Source organism: Mycteria americana, chromosome 7 (genome assembly GCF_035582795.1).
Source record: "Mycteria americana isolate JAX WOST 10 ecotype Jacksonville Zoo and Gardens chromosome 7, USCA_MyAme_1.0, whole genome shotgun sequence".
NCBI lineage: Eukaryota > Metazoa > Chordata > Aves > Ciconiiformes > Ciconiidae > Mycteria > Mycteria americana.
In genome coordinates this window covers 36,810,754-36,830,147 of record NC_134371.1, presented here as the reverse complement: position 1 = coordinate 36,830,147, position 19,394 = coordinate 36,810,754, and the positions used below count along the sequence as shown (strand labels likewise).

The window sequence follows — 19,394 nt, the reverse complement described above, 5'->3', positions numbered from 1 at the left end:
CCTACAGAGAGAAGGCAACGTATATTTTCCTTGTGTCTTTCTATTTATTCCTAAGTGACAGAAGTTTCTTTAGGCTGGGATTTGTGCTGATTCCAGCTACTGATAGAGCTGCACTGACGCCAAACCACAAGTGGAGGTGTGGAAAGCTGGGTTTGCACCACGGTGATTTATCACAGCTCCCGACTCAGGAGCTATAATTCAGAGCTTCCCTTCCCTTTTAATTGAGGCAATGGATTTGCAGCAGTTTTTTGGTGGGGAAAGGTCTGTGCCTCCAGGGTGATGGTAGGCAGAGACAGAAGATAGCCCAAAATTCACCTTGTGTTGCAGTAGGTGGGCAAGGAGGTGTTATGGCTGCAGAACGTGTCTACTACTGGACCATCCAGATGTGCCAACCCAGATATGCAGTGCACAGCATTCCCGGTTTCTGCCTCTGCATTGTGGCAAACAAACTGGTGGAGCAGATTTGAGGATAAAGGCTCACCAGGTGCATGAGGTTGGGATTTAGCTGATTTCTGGTTTTGCTGTCTTCTCCCTGAGACCTATCCCTCTCTTTTTATTTTGCTTGACAATTGTATGAGTCATACATCAACTCATATGAGTTGTATGACTATGTACATGCACGTTCGCCACACACACAACATGCATGTATGTAGTCATCCCCAGTTAACACTGCTAAAATTAGAAGATGCTTTGAAAGCAAGTGGTTTCATCTCCTGTTCTGCTGCTTTGACTTAACATCATGGGATCATGGGCAGGCAGTGGCTGGTGGGATGTGACAAACATACAGAGACGTTTGTTAAGGCTTGGAAGAAAGGCTTGTTTCTCTCTCACTGTTATTTTCATGCAAGACACCATTTTCTGTTTAGGAGGATTAGAAGATATGCATTAAACAGTGTTAAATGTGCTGAGGCAGTTGATGTTTACAGCCCTTGTAGAATTATTCATTAAAATATTAACTGCTAGACAGCCTCTTTTTTTTTAAATTCAGTGATTTAGTAGCCCTCTTAAAAATCATGTTGTGTGATTCAGATGTTCAAAGACTAAATAAGACAAAACAAACCCACCAAAATTACCCACAAAAGCACTAATTCTTGGGTTTACATTTCTTAAATTGTTATGGGCATGATGTGCCTAAGAAATTCAGATGGATTTGTGGAGCGGGTGAGCTGTAAGATTTGACTCAGCTCTCTCCCATCTGCACCAGCAGCTTTCCCTAACATGCAGCTCTGGGAAGATCTGGAAGGGGCCGTATCCTTCTCCAGGTTTTTGCAGACGATAGGTGTGTGCACTAAGCTTTGGTTTACAGAAACTTTTGTCCTGAGGACAAGATGTTACCTTGAAGTGCTGGCTCTCAGCTAAACTCTTTTCCGTCCCCATGCCTTTTTAAAGATGTTTTTAATGGCTCTGGTCCTCTGTGGAGGACATGGTTGTGTTCTTGTCTATAAACATATTCTGGTTTGCTACCTTGGGCCCCTTGCATGCAATTTTCTGGCTGAGCAGGTCAAGTCTGCCATTGCTGCTCTTTTCAGTGGCACGTTTGATGTATGCTTTCCCCACATACAGTTTTCCATGTGATGCTAATGTTTCTCACCTCTGTTCTGAGCAAACCTATAGGTCTGGGGTGACTCTGGGGCTCTGCCTTTTCAATGCTTTGCCTTGCTCCGCTAAAGGTACCAATTGACGTTATTATCAGTACAACTCTACGAGGAGTCAAGCCGCAGCTGCACACCTTGTTTTCCGTGGACCACTGGAGAGTTATTAGCCAGCGCAGTGTTTGATTGCTACACATCCTGGATAGATTTCGCCCGGTGATCCGGAGGCAATCCTCCAGGCCACCAAGCCTGTGACATTTAAAAATTGCCCACTTGGAGTCATTGCATCAATTGTGTTGCCTTTAATTTCATTTTTGATGAGCTTTTCTCATTTGGTTGTACAGGTAGAAGAGCCTGAACCCAGTGCAGTGTGACACTGATGACCAATGCCTGTTGCGCTTTGTGTGCTTCATAGATACTGATGGTATCTCTGTTGTGTGTTTTTTGTGTGTTTCAGGAAAAAAGTGCCAGTTCAAATGTAAGACTTAAATCTAATAAAGAGATCCCAGGATTAGTACATCAACCCAGAGCAAAGTAAGTTCAATTTTTTTTTTTTAAATAGTAATACAAATAAACACAGGATTAAGCAGTATCTGTGAGATTCCCAATTATTGCCCAGTGAAAACCAATTGATGGTTCCAGCAGCCCTAAAACCATGCTCAATTTAAATAAAATAGGTAAGGTCACCTGTGTCCTGATACCAATGACACAGCCGGGCCAGCGCTTGTGCTGGCATCCCTGCAGCATCCTCTCCTTTGCATGGCTAAGATGCAGGACTTAAAAATGTGTGAGATGCATCTTGCCGTGCCTTATAGGAGTACCATACTGTGTTATTTCTCAGCTTTCCATACAACTTCCACATAAACAAAATTATATATGCCCTAGTGTTCCTAAATACTATCAGTTAAGTTCCCAGGGAACTATTTGCCAGCTCTTGACTTAGGTTAGCAGCTATGCTGCCTGGGATTAGGAATGGTAAATGTCTTCCATTTAAAATGGTCAAGTTTTTTCTTAAAATGAGGGTTGTTTTGTAGCTGAGAGTTTCTCCATCCTTCACTTGCAGTTCTATACTGTACCCTGGCTGAGATCAGTCAGTGTTACATATGCCATGAAATATTTAGATCCTGTGACAGAGCTAGTTATTGATATTAGTAACTTGTTTCTTATCTAAATCACCGTTACATTTTAATCACTAATTGGATTGAAAATAACAGATTACATGGAGCTGTATATCAGGTTTGTAACGAAGAAGTGATAAAGCTTTACTGTTGGATTTTGAACAATAGTGGAAATGCTGTTCTTTATGCCGTGCCTTCAGGGCACTTATTAACTTAAACTTGCTGCATACCAAATGCGTTGTACACGGTTTCAAGTCTGGAAACTTCAGTAATTTTCTAATCAACTGACAGTATAATTCACCCTCCTTTCAAAAGGAAAAATCGAGTGCTTCAGATGTAATTGCAAAGAAGTTCACAGTAGGGAGGTGGAGGTAAAATCACCCTTTAGCAAAGCTGTACTTCATTATTGTGGCTTGGTCCTTCCCAACATGGTCAGAGGTGTATTTAAGATGCTCTAACAGGAGGCTAATCAGCCTGGGCTAAAAAAGGGACGTTTCTTTTGATGGGTCATCTGTTCTGGTGCATCCCAGGCAGAGGGACTGTGTAGGGTCAGGGGTCCATTCTTTCATCAAAGTCTGATTTTAAAAGTCCCCACAGAAATCAAAACTGACCTTTATTCACCAAAAAGCCTAAAGATGGCATGTTGGCAGAGGTGAATGTTTCTGTCACAGTCCTGCAAAAATAAGGAAATGTCTCAGAGAGTTACAGAATGTAACATTAGGTTGTTGAGTAAAACCTTCGCTGTTTGCCCAAGCCTCTGCTGTTTACCCAATGTACCATTGGATTTTTGTTTATAAAGTGGCTACATGTGTTTGAGTTGCTAATCACGAAGTCAGCAAATACCTGTTATCGTGTGCAATTGTTTTTTTTAAGGTTTGTCATCTGAAAACCATGACAATTCTGACTGCAATGGGGTTTGGCATTGGGTGGAAAAGGGCTACTTAGCTAAAAGAGCAGAAATTAATAGATAAATCATTAGATACATCTTGTAGGACTGTTCTTGTAGAACAGGTGTTATTTCAAAACAAAACATGGACTATGTACCAAATTACAATTTTATATACAATGGAAGGAGTTTTAAAATGTCAGCTGTAAAAGTAAGGCTGTGAGGGCTCTTCCCATTTGTAGGAGGATTTAGCTTTTTACATCTAGAGCCCTGGACTCCAAAACCAGTGTACGTAGGGAGCCAGCAGTAGATTTATGGGGGTCTTTGACAGAGGTCAAGGGGTTGGTCCTTCCTCTTCACACTGAATTCTGGTACCTTCCATACCTTCATGGGGCTTCATCCCCACACCCTGCCCTGAGCTCCTGGCACTTCCTCTGTTCATCCTCAAAACTGACTCTGCTGACATCTTTAACCAGAAAAGTGATCACATATGCCCCATTAAGTACATTGAGACATGGTCATAACTCATGGAGTAACACTGCCGGAAGCATAAAATGAAGTAGTATTTCATACCATTTTACCCTGCTAGATCATGGAATCATAGAATGGTTTGGCTTGGAAGGGACCTTTAAAGATCACATAGTTCCACCCCTCCTGTCTTGGGCAGGGACATCTTCCACTAGATCAGGTTTTTCAAAGCCCTGTCCGAGCTGAGCTTGAACACTTCCAGGGATGGGGCATCCACAACTTCTCTGGGCAACCTGTTCCAGTGTCTCACCACCCTCATCATAAAGACTTTCTTCCTTATGTCCATTCTAAATCTACCTTCTTAGTTTGAAATTGTTGCCCCTTGTCCTGTCACTACAGGCCTTGGTAAAAAGTCTCTCCCTGTGTTTCTTGTAAGCCCCCTTTATATACTGAAAGGCCGCAATAAGGTCTTCCTGGAGCCTTCTCTTCTCCAGGCTGAAGAACCCCAAATCTCTCAGCCTGTCTTCGTAGCAGAGGTGTTCCAGCTCTCGGATCATTTTTGTAGCCCTCCTCTGGACCCGCTCTAACAGGTCTATGTCTTTCTTGTACTGGGGACCCCAGAGCTGGATGCAGTACTCCAGGTGGGGTCTCACGAGAGCAGAGTAGAGGGGAAGAATCACCTCCCTCAACCTGCTGGCCATGCCGCTTGTGATGCCCCCAGGATGCAATTGGCTTTCTGGGCTGCAAGTGCACAGTGCTGGCTCATGTCCAATTTGTCACCCACCAGTATCCCCAAGTCCTTCTCCACAGGGCTGCTCTCAAACCAGTTGGTACTGACACTGGGGATAAAGATCCCATCTTTTGGCAAAATGTGTTTCATTGGCCTGCTATGAAACATCTAAAAATGCATTTTCTTGCCTTCTGATGTGCTTCTGACAAGGAAAATTAAATCCACATTTCTATTTGGGGAGAGTGTTTTCTTCTGGAGGGATACCCAAGAACTCTGCTTAGATTTGGTGGTTTTCCGACTCTTCCAGTTGTTCATTAACTCTGTCAGTTCCCCGCCCTGCCAAGGATTTTATAATTTTACACAGCTTCTCGAAATACACACTATGCCAGCATTTGTATCACTCATCTCTAAATCGTAGGGCAATTTTACTGCCCAGCCAAACTTTTCTGAAGATCATGGCCTGCAAGGGCTTTAGGACCTCCTGTGGGACTTTTCATGTGTATGGCAACACAATACTCCTTTTGTTTTCTCCCCCTTCCTTTACTTTCCTTATAAATTATGGTTGGGGTGAGTCACTACAGTATCATCTAATTTTATTAGAAACTGGATCTATGATGTTGCAAAGGCAAGAATATGTTTCTAGTACTTACCTACACAGAAAGGGCCGTGCTGCCCTAAAGCCCCTCTCCAAGACACCTGAATATGCAGGTGACAGGGTCGGCTACCCTAAAGAAGCATTTTTTTTTTCCCCATCTCAGGTGGAGGTGGGAACCTGAGGGACAGGCAGACAGCTGGGGACAAAAACTCCCACAGCCACTGAAAGGTGATTTGTTCCCTCTCCTGAATTACCAGCTTTAGGTTTTAATGACACTTCTGAGACCTTCTCTTCTGAACTGAGCCTTCATTTATGTCCAGCATAAGCAAATCATTGTATACGTCCATCCTGATAGCAAGTGAAGTATGAATGCTGAGCTCTGTAGGAAAGCACAGCATGTTGTTGGCACTTGGGAAAAGTATTAACTCATTACAGCTGAAAGGATCATGCTGAGGAAGAGGAGTCTGGGGTTGGAATTCAGCAAGCTGAACCAGCTTTTAGCGTCGGAGAAAATCTCCAAGAGCTGTGTGTCCTTCTAACCATTTGGCATCACTGTTAACACTGGCATCAGTCTCTGATCCTTCCTTTTTTGCATCTTTTTTTGTCCCACATTGAGTCCCTGGCGCTTTTCTCCAGCCCCCCATGGGCCCAGGCACTCCTCCCTGCTGTGGTTCCAGAGGATGCTCCAGCTTCACCTTCCCAGAGGGGTATCGTTATTTCAGGAAGGAGGCTCTCACCACCCCCTAACATAAATAAAGCAGACACACCCCAAATACCGTCTGCCATGCATCCTCATCTTTGTCTCCTCGTCCTTTCCTTTGCATCCGACCTTCCTGTATTTTTAGCTTGCGGGTCCCCCTTGGGGAAGGGCCTGTTGTCTTGTGCCACTGTCAGCGTTTTACAGACAATGAATAAGAGTATTTTCCAGCCCTCTTCACTAATGCAAAATGGTATCACTAACCCTGAGCCCCTGCAGAATTAATTGAAGTAAGTAATCTGCGGGGTCCGCTCACGGAGCAGTAAGGACCACTTGTCTGGAAGGGAGCACTAAGGACCAGCCTGGGCTTGTAGATGTTCCTGGGTGTTGTGTGCAGAGCCCAGCTGGAGCAAGGCAGGCAGATCTTCCAGTATGAGGCTTTAACCTCACATTGTAGGCATTTCATTTTGTGGTGGTAAGGTTGGCGGTCTTGGAAGACCTTCTGTCTCAACACAGAGGGGGCTCTGACTGGCCCAGGGAAAGGTAACAGGCTATTAAGTTTCTGCAACCTGCCTGGAAAAGGTAATAGTCTCCTCTGGATGCATGCACATCCTAGTTACCATCCCAAGTGTAGCATGCATACACAGAACTAAATGCAATAATTTTTCTTTGAGCAAACCAAAAAAAGGAAAAAAAAGATTAAAAAATTGTCATTGTAGTTGAAAGTGTAAAGTGATTTATTTCTCACAGTGGTGAAAGCTTACAGCTGAGTCCCTCAACAACCCTGGACTGCAGCATCAGTGTTTTAAAATGGAAGAAATCCTGTCGGTACTGATACTTTTCCTTTGCCTTTCAGCATGCACATCTCTGAAAGCCAACAAGAATTCTTCAGAATGCTTGATGAAAAAATTGAAAAGGTAAGACACAATAAAGTAAATGTGCATTTTCACTCAGGGGGTGGACATGCAGGTTTCCTGGCTCCATGGGGAGGACAACCCAACACTGCCTGTTGCAGTGCTCCGTGTTCTCCAGTACTTGGAGGGACTCTGGTCCGAGATCCCCCCTTACCACTTGTTGATTAGATAGCTCAAGTGCGAAGAAGACCAAAAAGGTAAAGAGGTTACAGGAGATACTGGAAAGAAACCTTTGTTTTGTAGAAACATCACCAGGCTAGGATGAATGGCAAATTAACTCAGCACAAACATTCAGGATATACATGGACTCCTGGATAAAGGAGAAGAGCAAAGTGAGATTTTGTGCCCTTAGTGACTTGATTTTTCATTTAATCTCTGTGGGAGACAACTGGAATCTTAATGCCAGTAGTATCTGGGATACCCTTCTTATTTCTTGCTGAATCTCTTCAAATAGCTCCCGGCTCCAAAGGTTATGAATAGTGTGGCTGTATGTACGATAACCCTGCCTCAAGACCTATGCTGAGTAAAATAATGATGCTGGAGATGTTTTGAAGAAGAGGGTGAATAGTTCTTTACATATCTCATTGTCTTGATACCAGCTTTCATGTGTTTCACAAGTCTTTTAAATGAGAATCCCAGCTTCTTTGTGAGATAGTAGTGAATACTTGTACCACAACATAGGTGAGAAACTGAGACGTGAGGAATTAAATGGGCTATTTGGATCAAGTCTAGATCTCAGCCTTTGCTTATACCTTCAGCTGATATTTGTTCACCAATATACTCTTTACACTTCATATTTTGGAGTGGTGTATCTTATTTAATGCTTGATATTAAATATTTGCTTCCCCAATTGGAATAAAGTAATTTGTACTCCCAAACTGTAGTGTTGGGTTGCAGAGTAGGAGGGAAATTTTTACTTGGATGACTCTGAATTTCCGCCATTTTTGCCAGCACTCCTGCTCTTAGGACTTGGAGTGCTACAGCCGGTGAATCTCTTATTTGTCCCAAGCAACAACTTTGTTACACTACTTTAAAAAAAAAATTTTCATGAAAGCAAAATGTTAGATAAAGGTGAAGAATAGAAGTGAGGAGGAGTTTGTAGATTCCTGAGAAGAGTATTCCTATACCAGTATTTCACAGGAGTAAGATTTTACTTAACCTATATGCATTTAAAAGTAGAATTTCTACATATCCATAATATAGCTACATCTCCTTTGAATAAATGCATTCACCCTACAAATATTTAGATGCTTTTCCTGGACATCATCACGTTCCATAATGCCAAACACAGAATCTCCAGTGAAATGGATTTTCCAAAGATCTATCTTATCTACATACCAGACCATCTGATGGCTGTATCTAATTATGAATTGAGGTTAGTTTTTGTTTTCAAGATTTATTTCAGGACAGTAATACCATTCGTTCACCAGCTGCCACATTGAGATGCATTTGACCATGTCTCCTCGCTGTTTGGACCATGCTCTCAGATGCTTGCAGGTGTTCTCCAGGGCTCTTGTACTAATTATCTTCTAGATCAGGAGATTGCCTATTTAGAGGATATACACAGTTTTATCTGTCAAAGAGAGAAAGATGGCTCCCATACATTTCAAGCTGCTGACAGTTGATGGGATAGGCAGGAGTGAATGCGCAGCTGCACATGGGATTTGCTTTCTCTGGGGACCTCCTGTGCCTGAGGAAATAGTCTTCCTAAGAGAAGTTTTGGGTTTTTTAATTAATCCTTGCCCACAATACATTGTTTTTCTAGGTATCTGCCACAAGTGCCGAAAAGATTGGAAAATATGAGGGGTTTTGTTTGATCCATAAATAGCATTTTGAGTCCCTTCTCCAGGGAAATGGAGGACAGCAGTCAAACAATTAAAAGAATTCTATCACTGAGCAGCTCACCAGTTACAGCTGAAATAGTCTGCAGAAGTGGGGGGCGTTGCCTTTGGTCGATGAGGTCCCAAATCATGTTGTAATGTTCATGTGGTAACCATGGCCATGAGTAGCATTGGATTTGTAATGGAGACATGCTGTCCATCACTGACTCCATAAGCTATGTCTGCAGAAACTCTACAGTCAGAAGCAAAACATCCCTCAACTTGCGTTGAAATCCCGAGGGGTGTTAGGTCACCTAATACAAATGAGTAACAACAACTCTAACGTGTGTGCTGTGAATTAGAGAGGAAAATTAAATGGGCGTTTTGGACTCAGCAAAATGATTAAATGGACAGGAAGGTCAGCTAAAATAAAATTTCTGCAATCAAAGCGTGAAATGGAAAGAACACAGGCTGATGTTTTAGCAACTGAAAATATGAAGTATTTATGAATCCTGGAGATCAGAAAAAGCCTTAATGAAATGGTCTGGAGAATTTCTCTGAAAGTCTAGCCCCTGTCGGTAACCAGCACGTGCCCGCGTTCCTGGCTGCCCGTATGAAGCTGAACTGCCTTCTGCAAATGCCACCCAAAGGTAAAAACCAGAATGTCAACCCCAACACATGGAGCTTCTGTCTACCAGAACTGGGTGTCAAAACACTGTGAGGCATTCAGAGGGAGACATCTGTTCCTATCTCTGCATGAGTGTCTGTCCCTGCTCGGAGAGCTAGAGCTGAACTTGCATGTATGGAACGGCATGTGATTATGGTAATTCAATTCATAGGGTTTGTTGGAAGGAAGAAATACTGATACGAAGGCTCGGCACTGAATGCTGAGGTAGGACTGACTGCCTCGCGCTTAGGGTTAGATGTTGGTTCTGCTAGAGTCAACCCAGTCATTTCAGCAGCACCAGAATTTGAGCTAAAAAAAAAAAAAAACCCAAAACCTGATGAGAAGCCAGAGATACATAGTTATGTTGGGAGTAGCTGGGTAGAGTTAAGCAGTGGACAGCACAGGAAACACCTGTATGTGTCATATGTATATGTCATACCACGGAGCGCTTCTTGCGATGGTGTTTCCATGGCATAGCAACATGCATCCAGACAGATAGGAAGCAGGCAATTAAAAGGTTGAACAAATCTCAGCACAGCTGTGGGATGGTTTTCAGATGATGGGATGCTGGTGTAGTGGCAGAGGGTGAGCACAGCTTCGGTGCAACACCAAGGCTGGATGTGCACCACACCAGGAGAGAAGAAGAAAAGGAAAGACCAAGTCACCTGTGAGCAGCACGAGGCCTGAGCGTTGTGGCAACAGCTGGCTCAGAAATGCTCCTGACATCTGCCAGCAGCTGCAGCGAGTCCTCTTGGGGTTTCACACTTGCTGAAGTTACTGTGAGTAGAGTCATGGGCTTTGCTTTTGGAGACAGAAAGGCACATGCATACAAAGAGTTTGGGAAGAAAATGGAACAGAGACCTGGTGACAGCTCACCTGGTGACAACATTATCATAATTTCTTGAAAACTGAGCTTGCCTAAAGTAATATAAATACATTCCAGCAGAGGATGAGCAACAGGTAATAGCAGTAATTAAGCTCGAGGAGAGAGCCCCCACCAGAGTAAATTAGAAAGACGTGGGTCAGAGGTGCAAGTGATTTGCTTGAGCTGAGAAATCAAGGCAGAAATATTACTTCGGAAACCCGAGAAGGAAGCAGAGAGTGACTGACGCATCCCTTCTAAAGCAAACACAGCAGCCACTGGATAGTTCTGAGATCTGCTGTGTGATGCCTAGAAGAGGAGAAATGGGCCCCGCCAGCCGAGCCAGGACAGGGAAAGTCTCTGCACTCATCACGGTGTGATAAATCTGGTTTTTAAATACCGTCTCTGATTAAGAAGATAGAAATGCATCCCACTAACAGCATCCCTGTCTGCATGACACCCAGTGTTTTCTGCTGGCTGCAGTGAGTATAGCAAAATTAGGCCATTTGTATTGGTATTCAGGCAAATAAATTAGTTACCTATGTTCTCTCTAATCTAATAGTGCAAGGACTAATTTAGTTAGATATTGTATATGGATTCACAAAGAGTTGCCGTGAAACACAGCAGAAGGACTACCATGTCTCTCCTAAAATTTCTCCAGTCTTTTTTTCCCCCTCCTACATCTCAACTTTATTTGGACCCTGATAGTGCAGCACCACACGCAAACTCCACCTTATGCCCTAAGAAGAAATCCCATTAATTGAACAGGACGGCTCAGAACGGAGAGTTAATCCTGGGCACAGCCTTTGCAGCCTCAAGTCCACAGACTGGAGCGGGCCTTGTCCCACCAAGGCTTCCATGAAAATACGAAATAAAGCAAAATTAAAAGCTGTGATATATAAAATGTTGAATGTGGAAAATTTACCCCATTTAGCGCTTGCTAGCAAAAACATCTTGATGATGGCTATCACGGAAAATGGTCTGAAAAATGACTGCTTTCTCCGAATCCTGCGTATGGAGCAGTAAAACGATCATCAGAAATTATCTTCTTTAAGTATATAGTATTACTGTAGGCTGTGGCACAGTGTGTAGGCAGCTGTCTCACTGTAGGAAAAAATACCAAGGCTGAGGTATAATTGAACAGTTGACAAGCAATATCTAGGATTATATCTGGGGATTGTACCCCCAGAAGAGAAGCATTTCTGGCTTTGTGGTTTAAAAAAAAAACCAAACCTCCAAACAATCCAGGTAAGCTGTACCAGATGAAATCATCACTGGTCCCATCATCATAAGTGGTTTCCTACATGGCTACAAAAATAAAATAATAATAAAATAAAAAGTAATCACAATGCAAACATGCTCATGGAAAAAAATGAGATTAAAAAATGTCATAGCACATGAAGATGTCTTGCTATAAACTCTCATGTGGCCAGTGGATACCCCAAGCCCAGGGCATCATGTTTCCACTGCCGCAGGGGATGTTGCTTTGGGTCGAGAGATAACTTGGTCTTGAACACCAGTGCTGGTGTCAAGGTGGGTTTGCAGGGGTTACTCCACCAATCTGCACACCTGGCTACCGGGAGCCGGGTTGGAGATTACTGGCTTGTTGTTGGAGGCCATGGGAGAGATGCCTGGCGGCAACTCGCTCCATCCCCTTGTTAGTAAAACTGGGCATGAAATGCAGGGGGAAGACACAATGCAACTCCTTGTATCGTATTTAAAGAGTGCCGTTGGAAGTAGGGGGGGTTGCTAGCCGAAACGTATGCAAGGGCAGAATTATTAGGCTAAAACTCATTAGCAAAGTGGATTGGTCTTAATGACTCTATTGATTTTTTTCTAACAAAATAAGAAACGGACAAAAATTAGCACAGTATACAATTATTTAGTGCCGCCTCCCAGCATTTTCTTCCCATCCTTTCTGAGAGCGCTGTAAACAAAACCAGATTGATGAACAGGGTTCCCACTGCAGAGCCAGGCTAATGTTTCCCAGCGCCGGCCATCTCCTCTGAAAGGGGCCACTGTGTCCCGCAAGCTCTCTTTCAGTTGTCGCAGAAGAAAGGGCTGCTTGGCGCAGCTCATTTCCCTCTCCCAGGCTGTCCGGCCTCCTCTTCCTCCTCTCCTCACCAGGGCCACGGTTCGAGGATGCTGGTGCCAAGCTGCAGAGCCGTGGCGGAAGAAGCATCTCCTGAGCTGCCTTCTCTCCCTCGGCAAGTCCGCCAGCTGCACAAAAGCCTATTGAACTGGGAAGGCTTCTGCATTCGGGCAGCGTGGGGTTTTGTTTATTGGCCTGTCACCCACAACAATGGGGAAAAGGGCTTTTCCTGTGATTTTTTTTTTCTTTTTTTTTTTTTTTCTCGAAAAGGATATTATCAGCCATGATGCATGCCCTGGTAGCGGCATCAGGATGGCAGCACTTTCTAGATGCAGCGAGGGGAGAGAGCAGGGGAATGAGCACTTCTGGTTTGGGTACAAGCAGCAGGAAAGGAGCGTAAGGCTTTTTTTTTTTTTTTTAATTACCTTAAATTCACACACTTGTGATAAGGTGTTTCTGTGGACATCTACAAAAGTTAAAAGTTGGATTTTGAAACTGCAGGGGAGGAAGATGGGATTTCTTGGGAATAACTTGGACTTGGATGCACGTGTTCCCATTCTCATCTTCCTTGGTGTAGTTCACTTACACTCTCAGTCATTAAAACTTATTTAATAGCCCGTGCTATTCAGGTCTATTAAAGGATGGCCCATACATTCCTGTTATTAGCCATATGCTCTGTGCCTGTGGCTCCTCTGGATGTGAGAGCCTGCTCCCTCGGGCAGCAGGGGACAGAGTTTGGCCAGCAATCCTGCACCCTCATTTTATAGCCACGTTGCCACTCTGTTTGGGGGGGTTGTCACCTTCTCTGCTTTCTTCTTTTCCTTCCTGACACACATCTGCTCCCCCCCAAAAAAACCCACCATCGCTTCGGTTTGCACTCAGATACTACCAGAGCTCCTCTGCTCACATCATGGAGCTCATCTTCTGACTGCCGCTTCACATAGTCAGTATTTCAGTGTGGTTTCTTCAGGAGACCTTATCAGCTTTGCAAGCTGTTAGCTCACCATTTTGAGTGAGGTTTTGCCCAGCCCCACCAGGATAATTCCCCATCTCAAGCACAGCAGGCCTCTCACTGATCACAGGTGTGGCCACTCAAGGTATTATCTTCTCCAGCATCTATCAAACATCCTCTGAAAAAAACAAGTGGCCAAAAATTGACATTTTTAAGTGTTTTACTGGACTGGGGCCACGGTGCTTAGGAGGACCAAAGCAGCCTTCATTCTCTGCCGGCGGGGAGATGGAGACCTCTCCTGCCTTTCTGCCTGAGGAGCACCAAGGAGAAACCCCTGTGTGTTGGATTTACAATGCAGCAGGGAAGGCATCTTTATTCTTTCTCTGATCTTCGTGAGGAACACTGACGTTGTTATTACTGATAAAAATTCAATTAGGGAATAAGCTTTAGACAAAAGCTTTGTCTAAAAAAAAAAAAAGGAATTGTAACTTTTTTGGCTTCCTTGTAGCATGGTTTCTCCTCCTCCTGCTCCTTTTAGGAGGATAAATACCCTTTGCTGTGTATTTTCTCAGAGACCTCACTTACCACGAGCCCTCCTTCAAGAAGATGCTAAAGCACCTGCTTAACTTTCTGCTTGTGAGCTGCTCCAGGGCTTAAATGCTGTTTCCCTTGTGCTTAAAGACTAGAATGTGCTTAACCCCGCTGAACTGGGCCAGGATGCTTCAGACCTTGCTGGGCTGAGCCCCACATGCTTCGTTTTCATGCTGGAATTAAATACTGGGTGCGTGTTGGTGTGGGTCTTTGCAGCGTAGCCAGGACAGTGGGTGTAGGACAGCTGGGATGGGTGCAGGAGGATGTGCAAAACAGGGTGTTTGCTGTCACAGCTGATTCCCACCCCTGACAAAATAAGCTAAAACTGCCAGAGCGGGGTGGTCCTGCAGGTTGTATCGCATCCCACCACTAAGAGGGTGGATGCGGCCCTTCCTTCTGCCAAGGAAAGAAAAACAACATCCTCTTAACTTGCCATAAACCCCAAGTGAAAACAAACCCCCTAATTTTGTGTGCAAACTGCCAGCCCGCCATGCCTTCACTCCGACGTTATTCTTGGTGTGTAACAAATGCGTCCCTTCCCTTGCATCACAGCATTCTCCTGCGCACGGCTCTTCAGCAGGGAGGGACAGTGGATGTGAAGACTTCAGCCAGCCGCCGAGCGGCTGCAAGAGCCTTTTTTGGTCACCCCGCTCCCTCACCACGTCCTCCCCCTTCCCTCCAGCTGGCGCGTCGGCGGGGGCCGCCCCTGCTGAAGCGAGCGCTGGGGGTGAACCCAGCTCTGGAGCATTTTCCTGCAAAAATACAGCAGCGTCAGGCTGCAGCGGGTCTCCTCATCTTGCCGTCGGGCATTACCACAGTTTGGGCATTGAATTAGTTGATCATGTCAGGGTTGCAGGTCCGAGCTGGGCACTGTGGGTGGAAGAGCTGCATGCCATACTGCAGGACGGCGTGGGAAGTGTTTCTGGCATTTCAGGCAGTTCTCACCCTCCTCCCCCTTTTGGCTGCGCCACCCTTGCCCACATGCTAGTGGGAAGGAGCAGGCTGGCGGGAAGCTTGGGGTGGCGGCAGCTCCCTGCCCATCGGCAACCAAGGGCCACGGCCTCGAAGGCCACCTCCGAGACACTGACGTGTCTCCATGCCCACCGGCGTGAAGATGGAAATAAAGTGTCTGGCAGCAGCAGTCTGGCTCTTGGCGGCCTTCAGGCAGTGCGTGAGAGGTGGTATTTCCCTGCTGTGGCAAGGACTTCTTCAGCACGTTGTTTTTTAAGTGGTTTCTTGGCATCCTTTTGAGGAGTGATGCACTTGGCTGCCATAGAGCAAACTCAGAAGCAGAAGAATGGCGGGAGGAATGGGAAAGGAAAAAAAAGCAAGATGGCTTTCAGTGTTTTGGGTCCGTTTGAGTCTTTAATAGCACTGATGGCCCCTGATGCAGAGCAGAGTGGGGAATGATGGGCCACAGGGCTCCCTCTTAAGCAGGAGGCCAGGTGACCAGCTAAATGAATCTCCTGGAAATGCCCTGAGCCTGCTGGTGGCTTTCACAGCTCTGAAGCATGTTGGACAAAGCCTTCATCACCACCAGCTTAGTCTCGTGGTTTTGTCCAAGTGCATCATGGTCCCCAACATGGAGAAAAGTAATGGATTTGGGCTTTGCTGCAAAGTATTTCTGCATTCCTTCTTTCTGAGTAAAATCTTTTACTTTTCTTTCTTTTTTTTTTTCCTTTCTTTCTGGATCAGTGATTGCTGAATTAAAATTAGGACTGATTAGTCTCTTGGGGTTTTTGTTTACATACTAAGAAAGCCCTTTTACTAATAGTATTGGGCCATAGAAAGCTGTTAAAGCGCCGCACATTCCTGGTGTGGATCCTCCAGCAAAGTGAGCTCCACAGTCCCAGCATCATCAGTGGGATTTTAATTGCAGACACATTTTGGAACCTTTGTTCCCGACGTGTACCCCAGCTGTGCATCCCAAATAAACTGATTGCTGCATCAAGAAATACCTCTCCCTTTTCTTTTTTTACTCCCCCCCGACCCCTTCTTTCCAGATGGGACATTGACTGGTTTTGATTTGTGGGGCAACTGAGTACCCCTTGGGTTAGTAGAGTTTCACCCGTTTTACCACTGCTGAGTTGGTCTGTTCTGCTTACAGGGTGCTGTTGAGCTTTTACACTTTATTGCAGGTCTGAGACTCTCATGTTTCTCCTTTTCTTCTTCTTCTTTGCCAACCCTCTGCTTGACTGCTGGGATTTTCCACGCAAGCGCTCAGGTGATAACCCAGCACAAGCGAAATAGCCCAGAGTCTGAGATTTTCGACACTACATTCAAGACATTTGTTTTACACAGCATATTTTGGATGGCTTGTGTGTTGAAAAGTTCAGTTCTGGCTTTTTCTGTGTAGATAAACAAGGACAGCAGGTCCCATCTGGTCCTCTCCTTGCCGCTTTGCAAGAAACAGCTAGTGAGGGACGGGATATGTCTTCTCCAGACCTTCCCGAGGGTAATACCTAGATAGATGCTGCTGCAGGTCTTGTGTTTGGGATGAGATGTAAGGCATAACACAGCTGGTCCAAGTTTTGTGAAGCTTAGCCTGTTTTCTCCCATTGTGCAAGTGTAATTTCAATACAAATAGTATCTTTTGCTCTTACATTAAACTCTTGCTGAGGTTATCAGATGAGGTATTGTTCACAGCAGCTGGCTTGCATTGCTCATAGGATTACGTGCTTTGTTGCTTTTGCCTCAGAGATTATGTTTTGCAACAAATCTATAGGGTTGTGTCCATCAAGGTGTATCTTTACATAAAATAGTTTTGTAAATTATTGGACACCCCCTGGAATTCAATATAGGGGATGAAATTTATGAGATTAACAGTGACAGAAAGGGAAGGGTCTCTTATCCTGGTTTCAAGCAAACCTTCTAGAAATGGTTGGAAGAGTCGTGCAAACTCCGTTCCCTATTTTTAAGGTTTCTACCCAGCTCTGAACTTAAATCTCCTAAGTTTGGAGAACCGATATGAATTATTAGTAAGTACTCCCTTGATTTATGTTATTCCTGTCTTCAAGTAGTCATTTACAAACCCTCTGGCTTTTCTCCTTACAGGGTCGTGATTATTGTTCAGAAGAGGAGGATGTCACATAGTGCCAGTTCTGCCACTCACACCAGGAGTACTACTGTGTAAATAGATTACAACCCAGCTGAGACCTTTTGGAAGTCTTCTAGAGCGAACAGCACTACATAACAGAAGAAGATCATTTCCACATTATATGCTCCATTCAGTTACAGTGTTTCTTAATGAACAGATGAGGAATATTGCTAAGAACCTGTAAGGAACTGTTTTTTGTTGCTGCTAGTTAAAACTTGTTGCAACTTCTCACTTTTTCTGTGTCCAGATACGCAGCAAATCCTTAAAGTTAATCCAAAAGACATTGTTGATTTTATTGAGGCTTCTGGCCTGTTTTCTATCAGATAAGGTAGTGTTATACAAAGCTTCCATAAGTGAACATTCAAGCATCTAAGAAACACCCTTAAGCTGTCTGTCAGTCCGCGTTTGGGCCGGAGTGCTTATTAATGCTGGTGATTTCAAGCTTTGGAGATGGGATGTTTTTGCCATGGCAGGCCTTGTTTCTCTGCTGAGAAGAAGCTGAGAAACTATTATCCATTAAAAGCATGTTATCACTGAAATACTGGAAGTGATGCAGGAGCAGGAATTTGTATTTTAAGAGGAAAAAGAGTTTCATTTAATAGGTATCTTAATCAAGGACTAAGCTTGCAGTATTGGCTTTGCTGAGCACGAATGGGAGTGTGATCACAATCATTTTGAATCTCTTTTTTTCTAAGAAAATAAACATTTTACTGTTTTTATGTATTCTTGTCTTTTACCATTCCTACAACACAATGTTTTAAGGGTCTGGGGACAAGGAAGGCAAAACCAGCCCTCCATGTTGATGAGTCTTGGATCTAATCTCTTAAAGCAGCTCTGTGACAACTGGGGGTATCTGTTGTGTGTCCTGTAGAGTTTATTTTTCCATATTATATGGAGAGGATATTACCTTTTCAAAAGCAAATGTAATATTTTTAACAAATGCTGTCACGAGTAAAAAAAAAAAAGAAAACACTTAAGGAAAAAAAAATACACCTTTTGTATTTATTATTTCAAAGGAGATTGTTCCCTGTGCTGATATTTCTTCCTGCTTTGACACCGTATGAGGGCCAGGTTTGCACTGCATCCCATGGAGAAACTTTGTCAAGACATAGGTTTCTGTATTGTATTGATTTCATTGCTCTGATGTGTGTGGTGTATGTGGAATAGACCATGAGATTGCATTAATAGCATCTTTTGCTGATGTGGCTGACACTTGAATAGGGCACTCAGCCCAAAGCCCTTTAATGTTGGCCATTTTTCACTGGATCTTCTGAAAATCAGATCCCTTTAAAGGGTTTCAAGTCCCTCAGAAACCACCTGTGACTTCTGAAAAATCTCTAAAATATTAGGGAATTTCTTGACTAAAGAGATTTCTTCCAATGTTTGCTCTGAGTGGTCCATGACAGGAGATTTTGTTCCCTATCAGTGCTGTGCCATGCCTAGAATATGTCAAAAAAAGAGCTACTTCTTCATGGTTCCTTCCCTGCACTCGATTTTCCTTTGGCTTTCAGGCAGTGCATGGGGCAGTGGGGTAGGGAGGACTTACCAGGGATAGAGACCCAGGAGTTAGTCTTATTCACACAGGACTGGATGTGAGCACCTCCAGCAAGAGCAGCTTTCCAAGCAGCGTTTGTGAGGCTGCAGTATCAGGCTGTCTCCTTAAGGTAGAAGCTATCTCTGAATGCTGCAAACTGCTCAGTCCCCTGGTCTCCTGTCAACGTCAGTTTGAGTGAAGTGGTTTTGCTGTATTGCAGGATTGGGACAACTCAAGTGCTATGCAGCTTCAATAGCTTTCCCTATAAAAGCTCAGTGACAGTGTCCTCTCTGGCATGTTTCACTATGTGCATCTTTATCCTGTTGATGGTCAAAAATTGCCAGCCAATTCTGATTTTCTTAAATCCTCACTGCATTTTGGCAGCTGCTTTGGCCACACAGCTCTTCCTGAGCATCCCGACCTCCCTGGAGATGAGGTTTCACCGCCTTCCTCCTATCACATCATCCTTCTTAGGGCTGTTGGCATCGCCCAGTGCTACGAGCCATTTGATCTGTTACAAATTCTTCAAGGTGATAATTCTGTCCTCTTGCATATGATTTTTTCCATAATTTATGGCAGCTCTCGAGCAGGTAGCCACGCTAAGGAGAGTCAAGACACTCACATTTCTATTATTTAAACACTTTAATTAATAAAGAGTCCTGGGGCTTGATCCTGCAAATCCTTCTCTCAAAAGTGTTTTATAAAGCTTTCACAAGTAGTACAAGAGCGTTGGAATTGGGTCTCTTTTGAAACATGGTTCATTTTCTAGATGCTGAACA

The 19,394-nt window shown here is 44.2% G+C and overlaps 1 protein-coding gene across 2 annotated transcripts in view; it reads left to right on the top strand.

The window, feature by feature from the left end:
* The window catches only part of C7H1orf21 (chromosome 7 C1orf21 homolog), a 129,412-nt gene extending 111,364 nt beyond the window's left edge, over positions 1 to 18,048 (top strand). The window contains exons 4-6 of one of the 2 annotated variants that reach the window (XM_075507838.1): positions 2,050 to 2,126; positions 6,943 to 7,003; positions 17,039 to 18,048. In XM_075507838.1, coding sequence (XP_075363953.1) covers positions 2,050 to 2,126; positions 6,943 to 7,003; positions 17,039 to 17,077 — 177 coding nt within the window. In that variant the 3' untranslated portion in view covers positions 17,078 to 18,048. The remainder of the gene's footprint in view (positions 1 to 2,049; positions 2,127 to 6,942; positions 7,004 to 17,038) is intronic. The other variant, XM_075507837.1, reaches the window with a different exon arrangement.
* Positions 18,049 to 19,394: the final 1,346 nt, after the last annotated feature.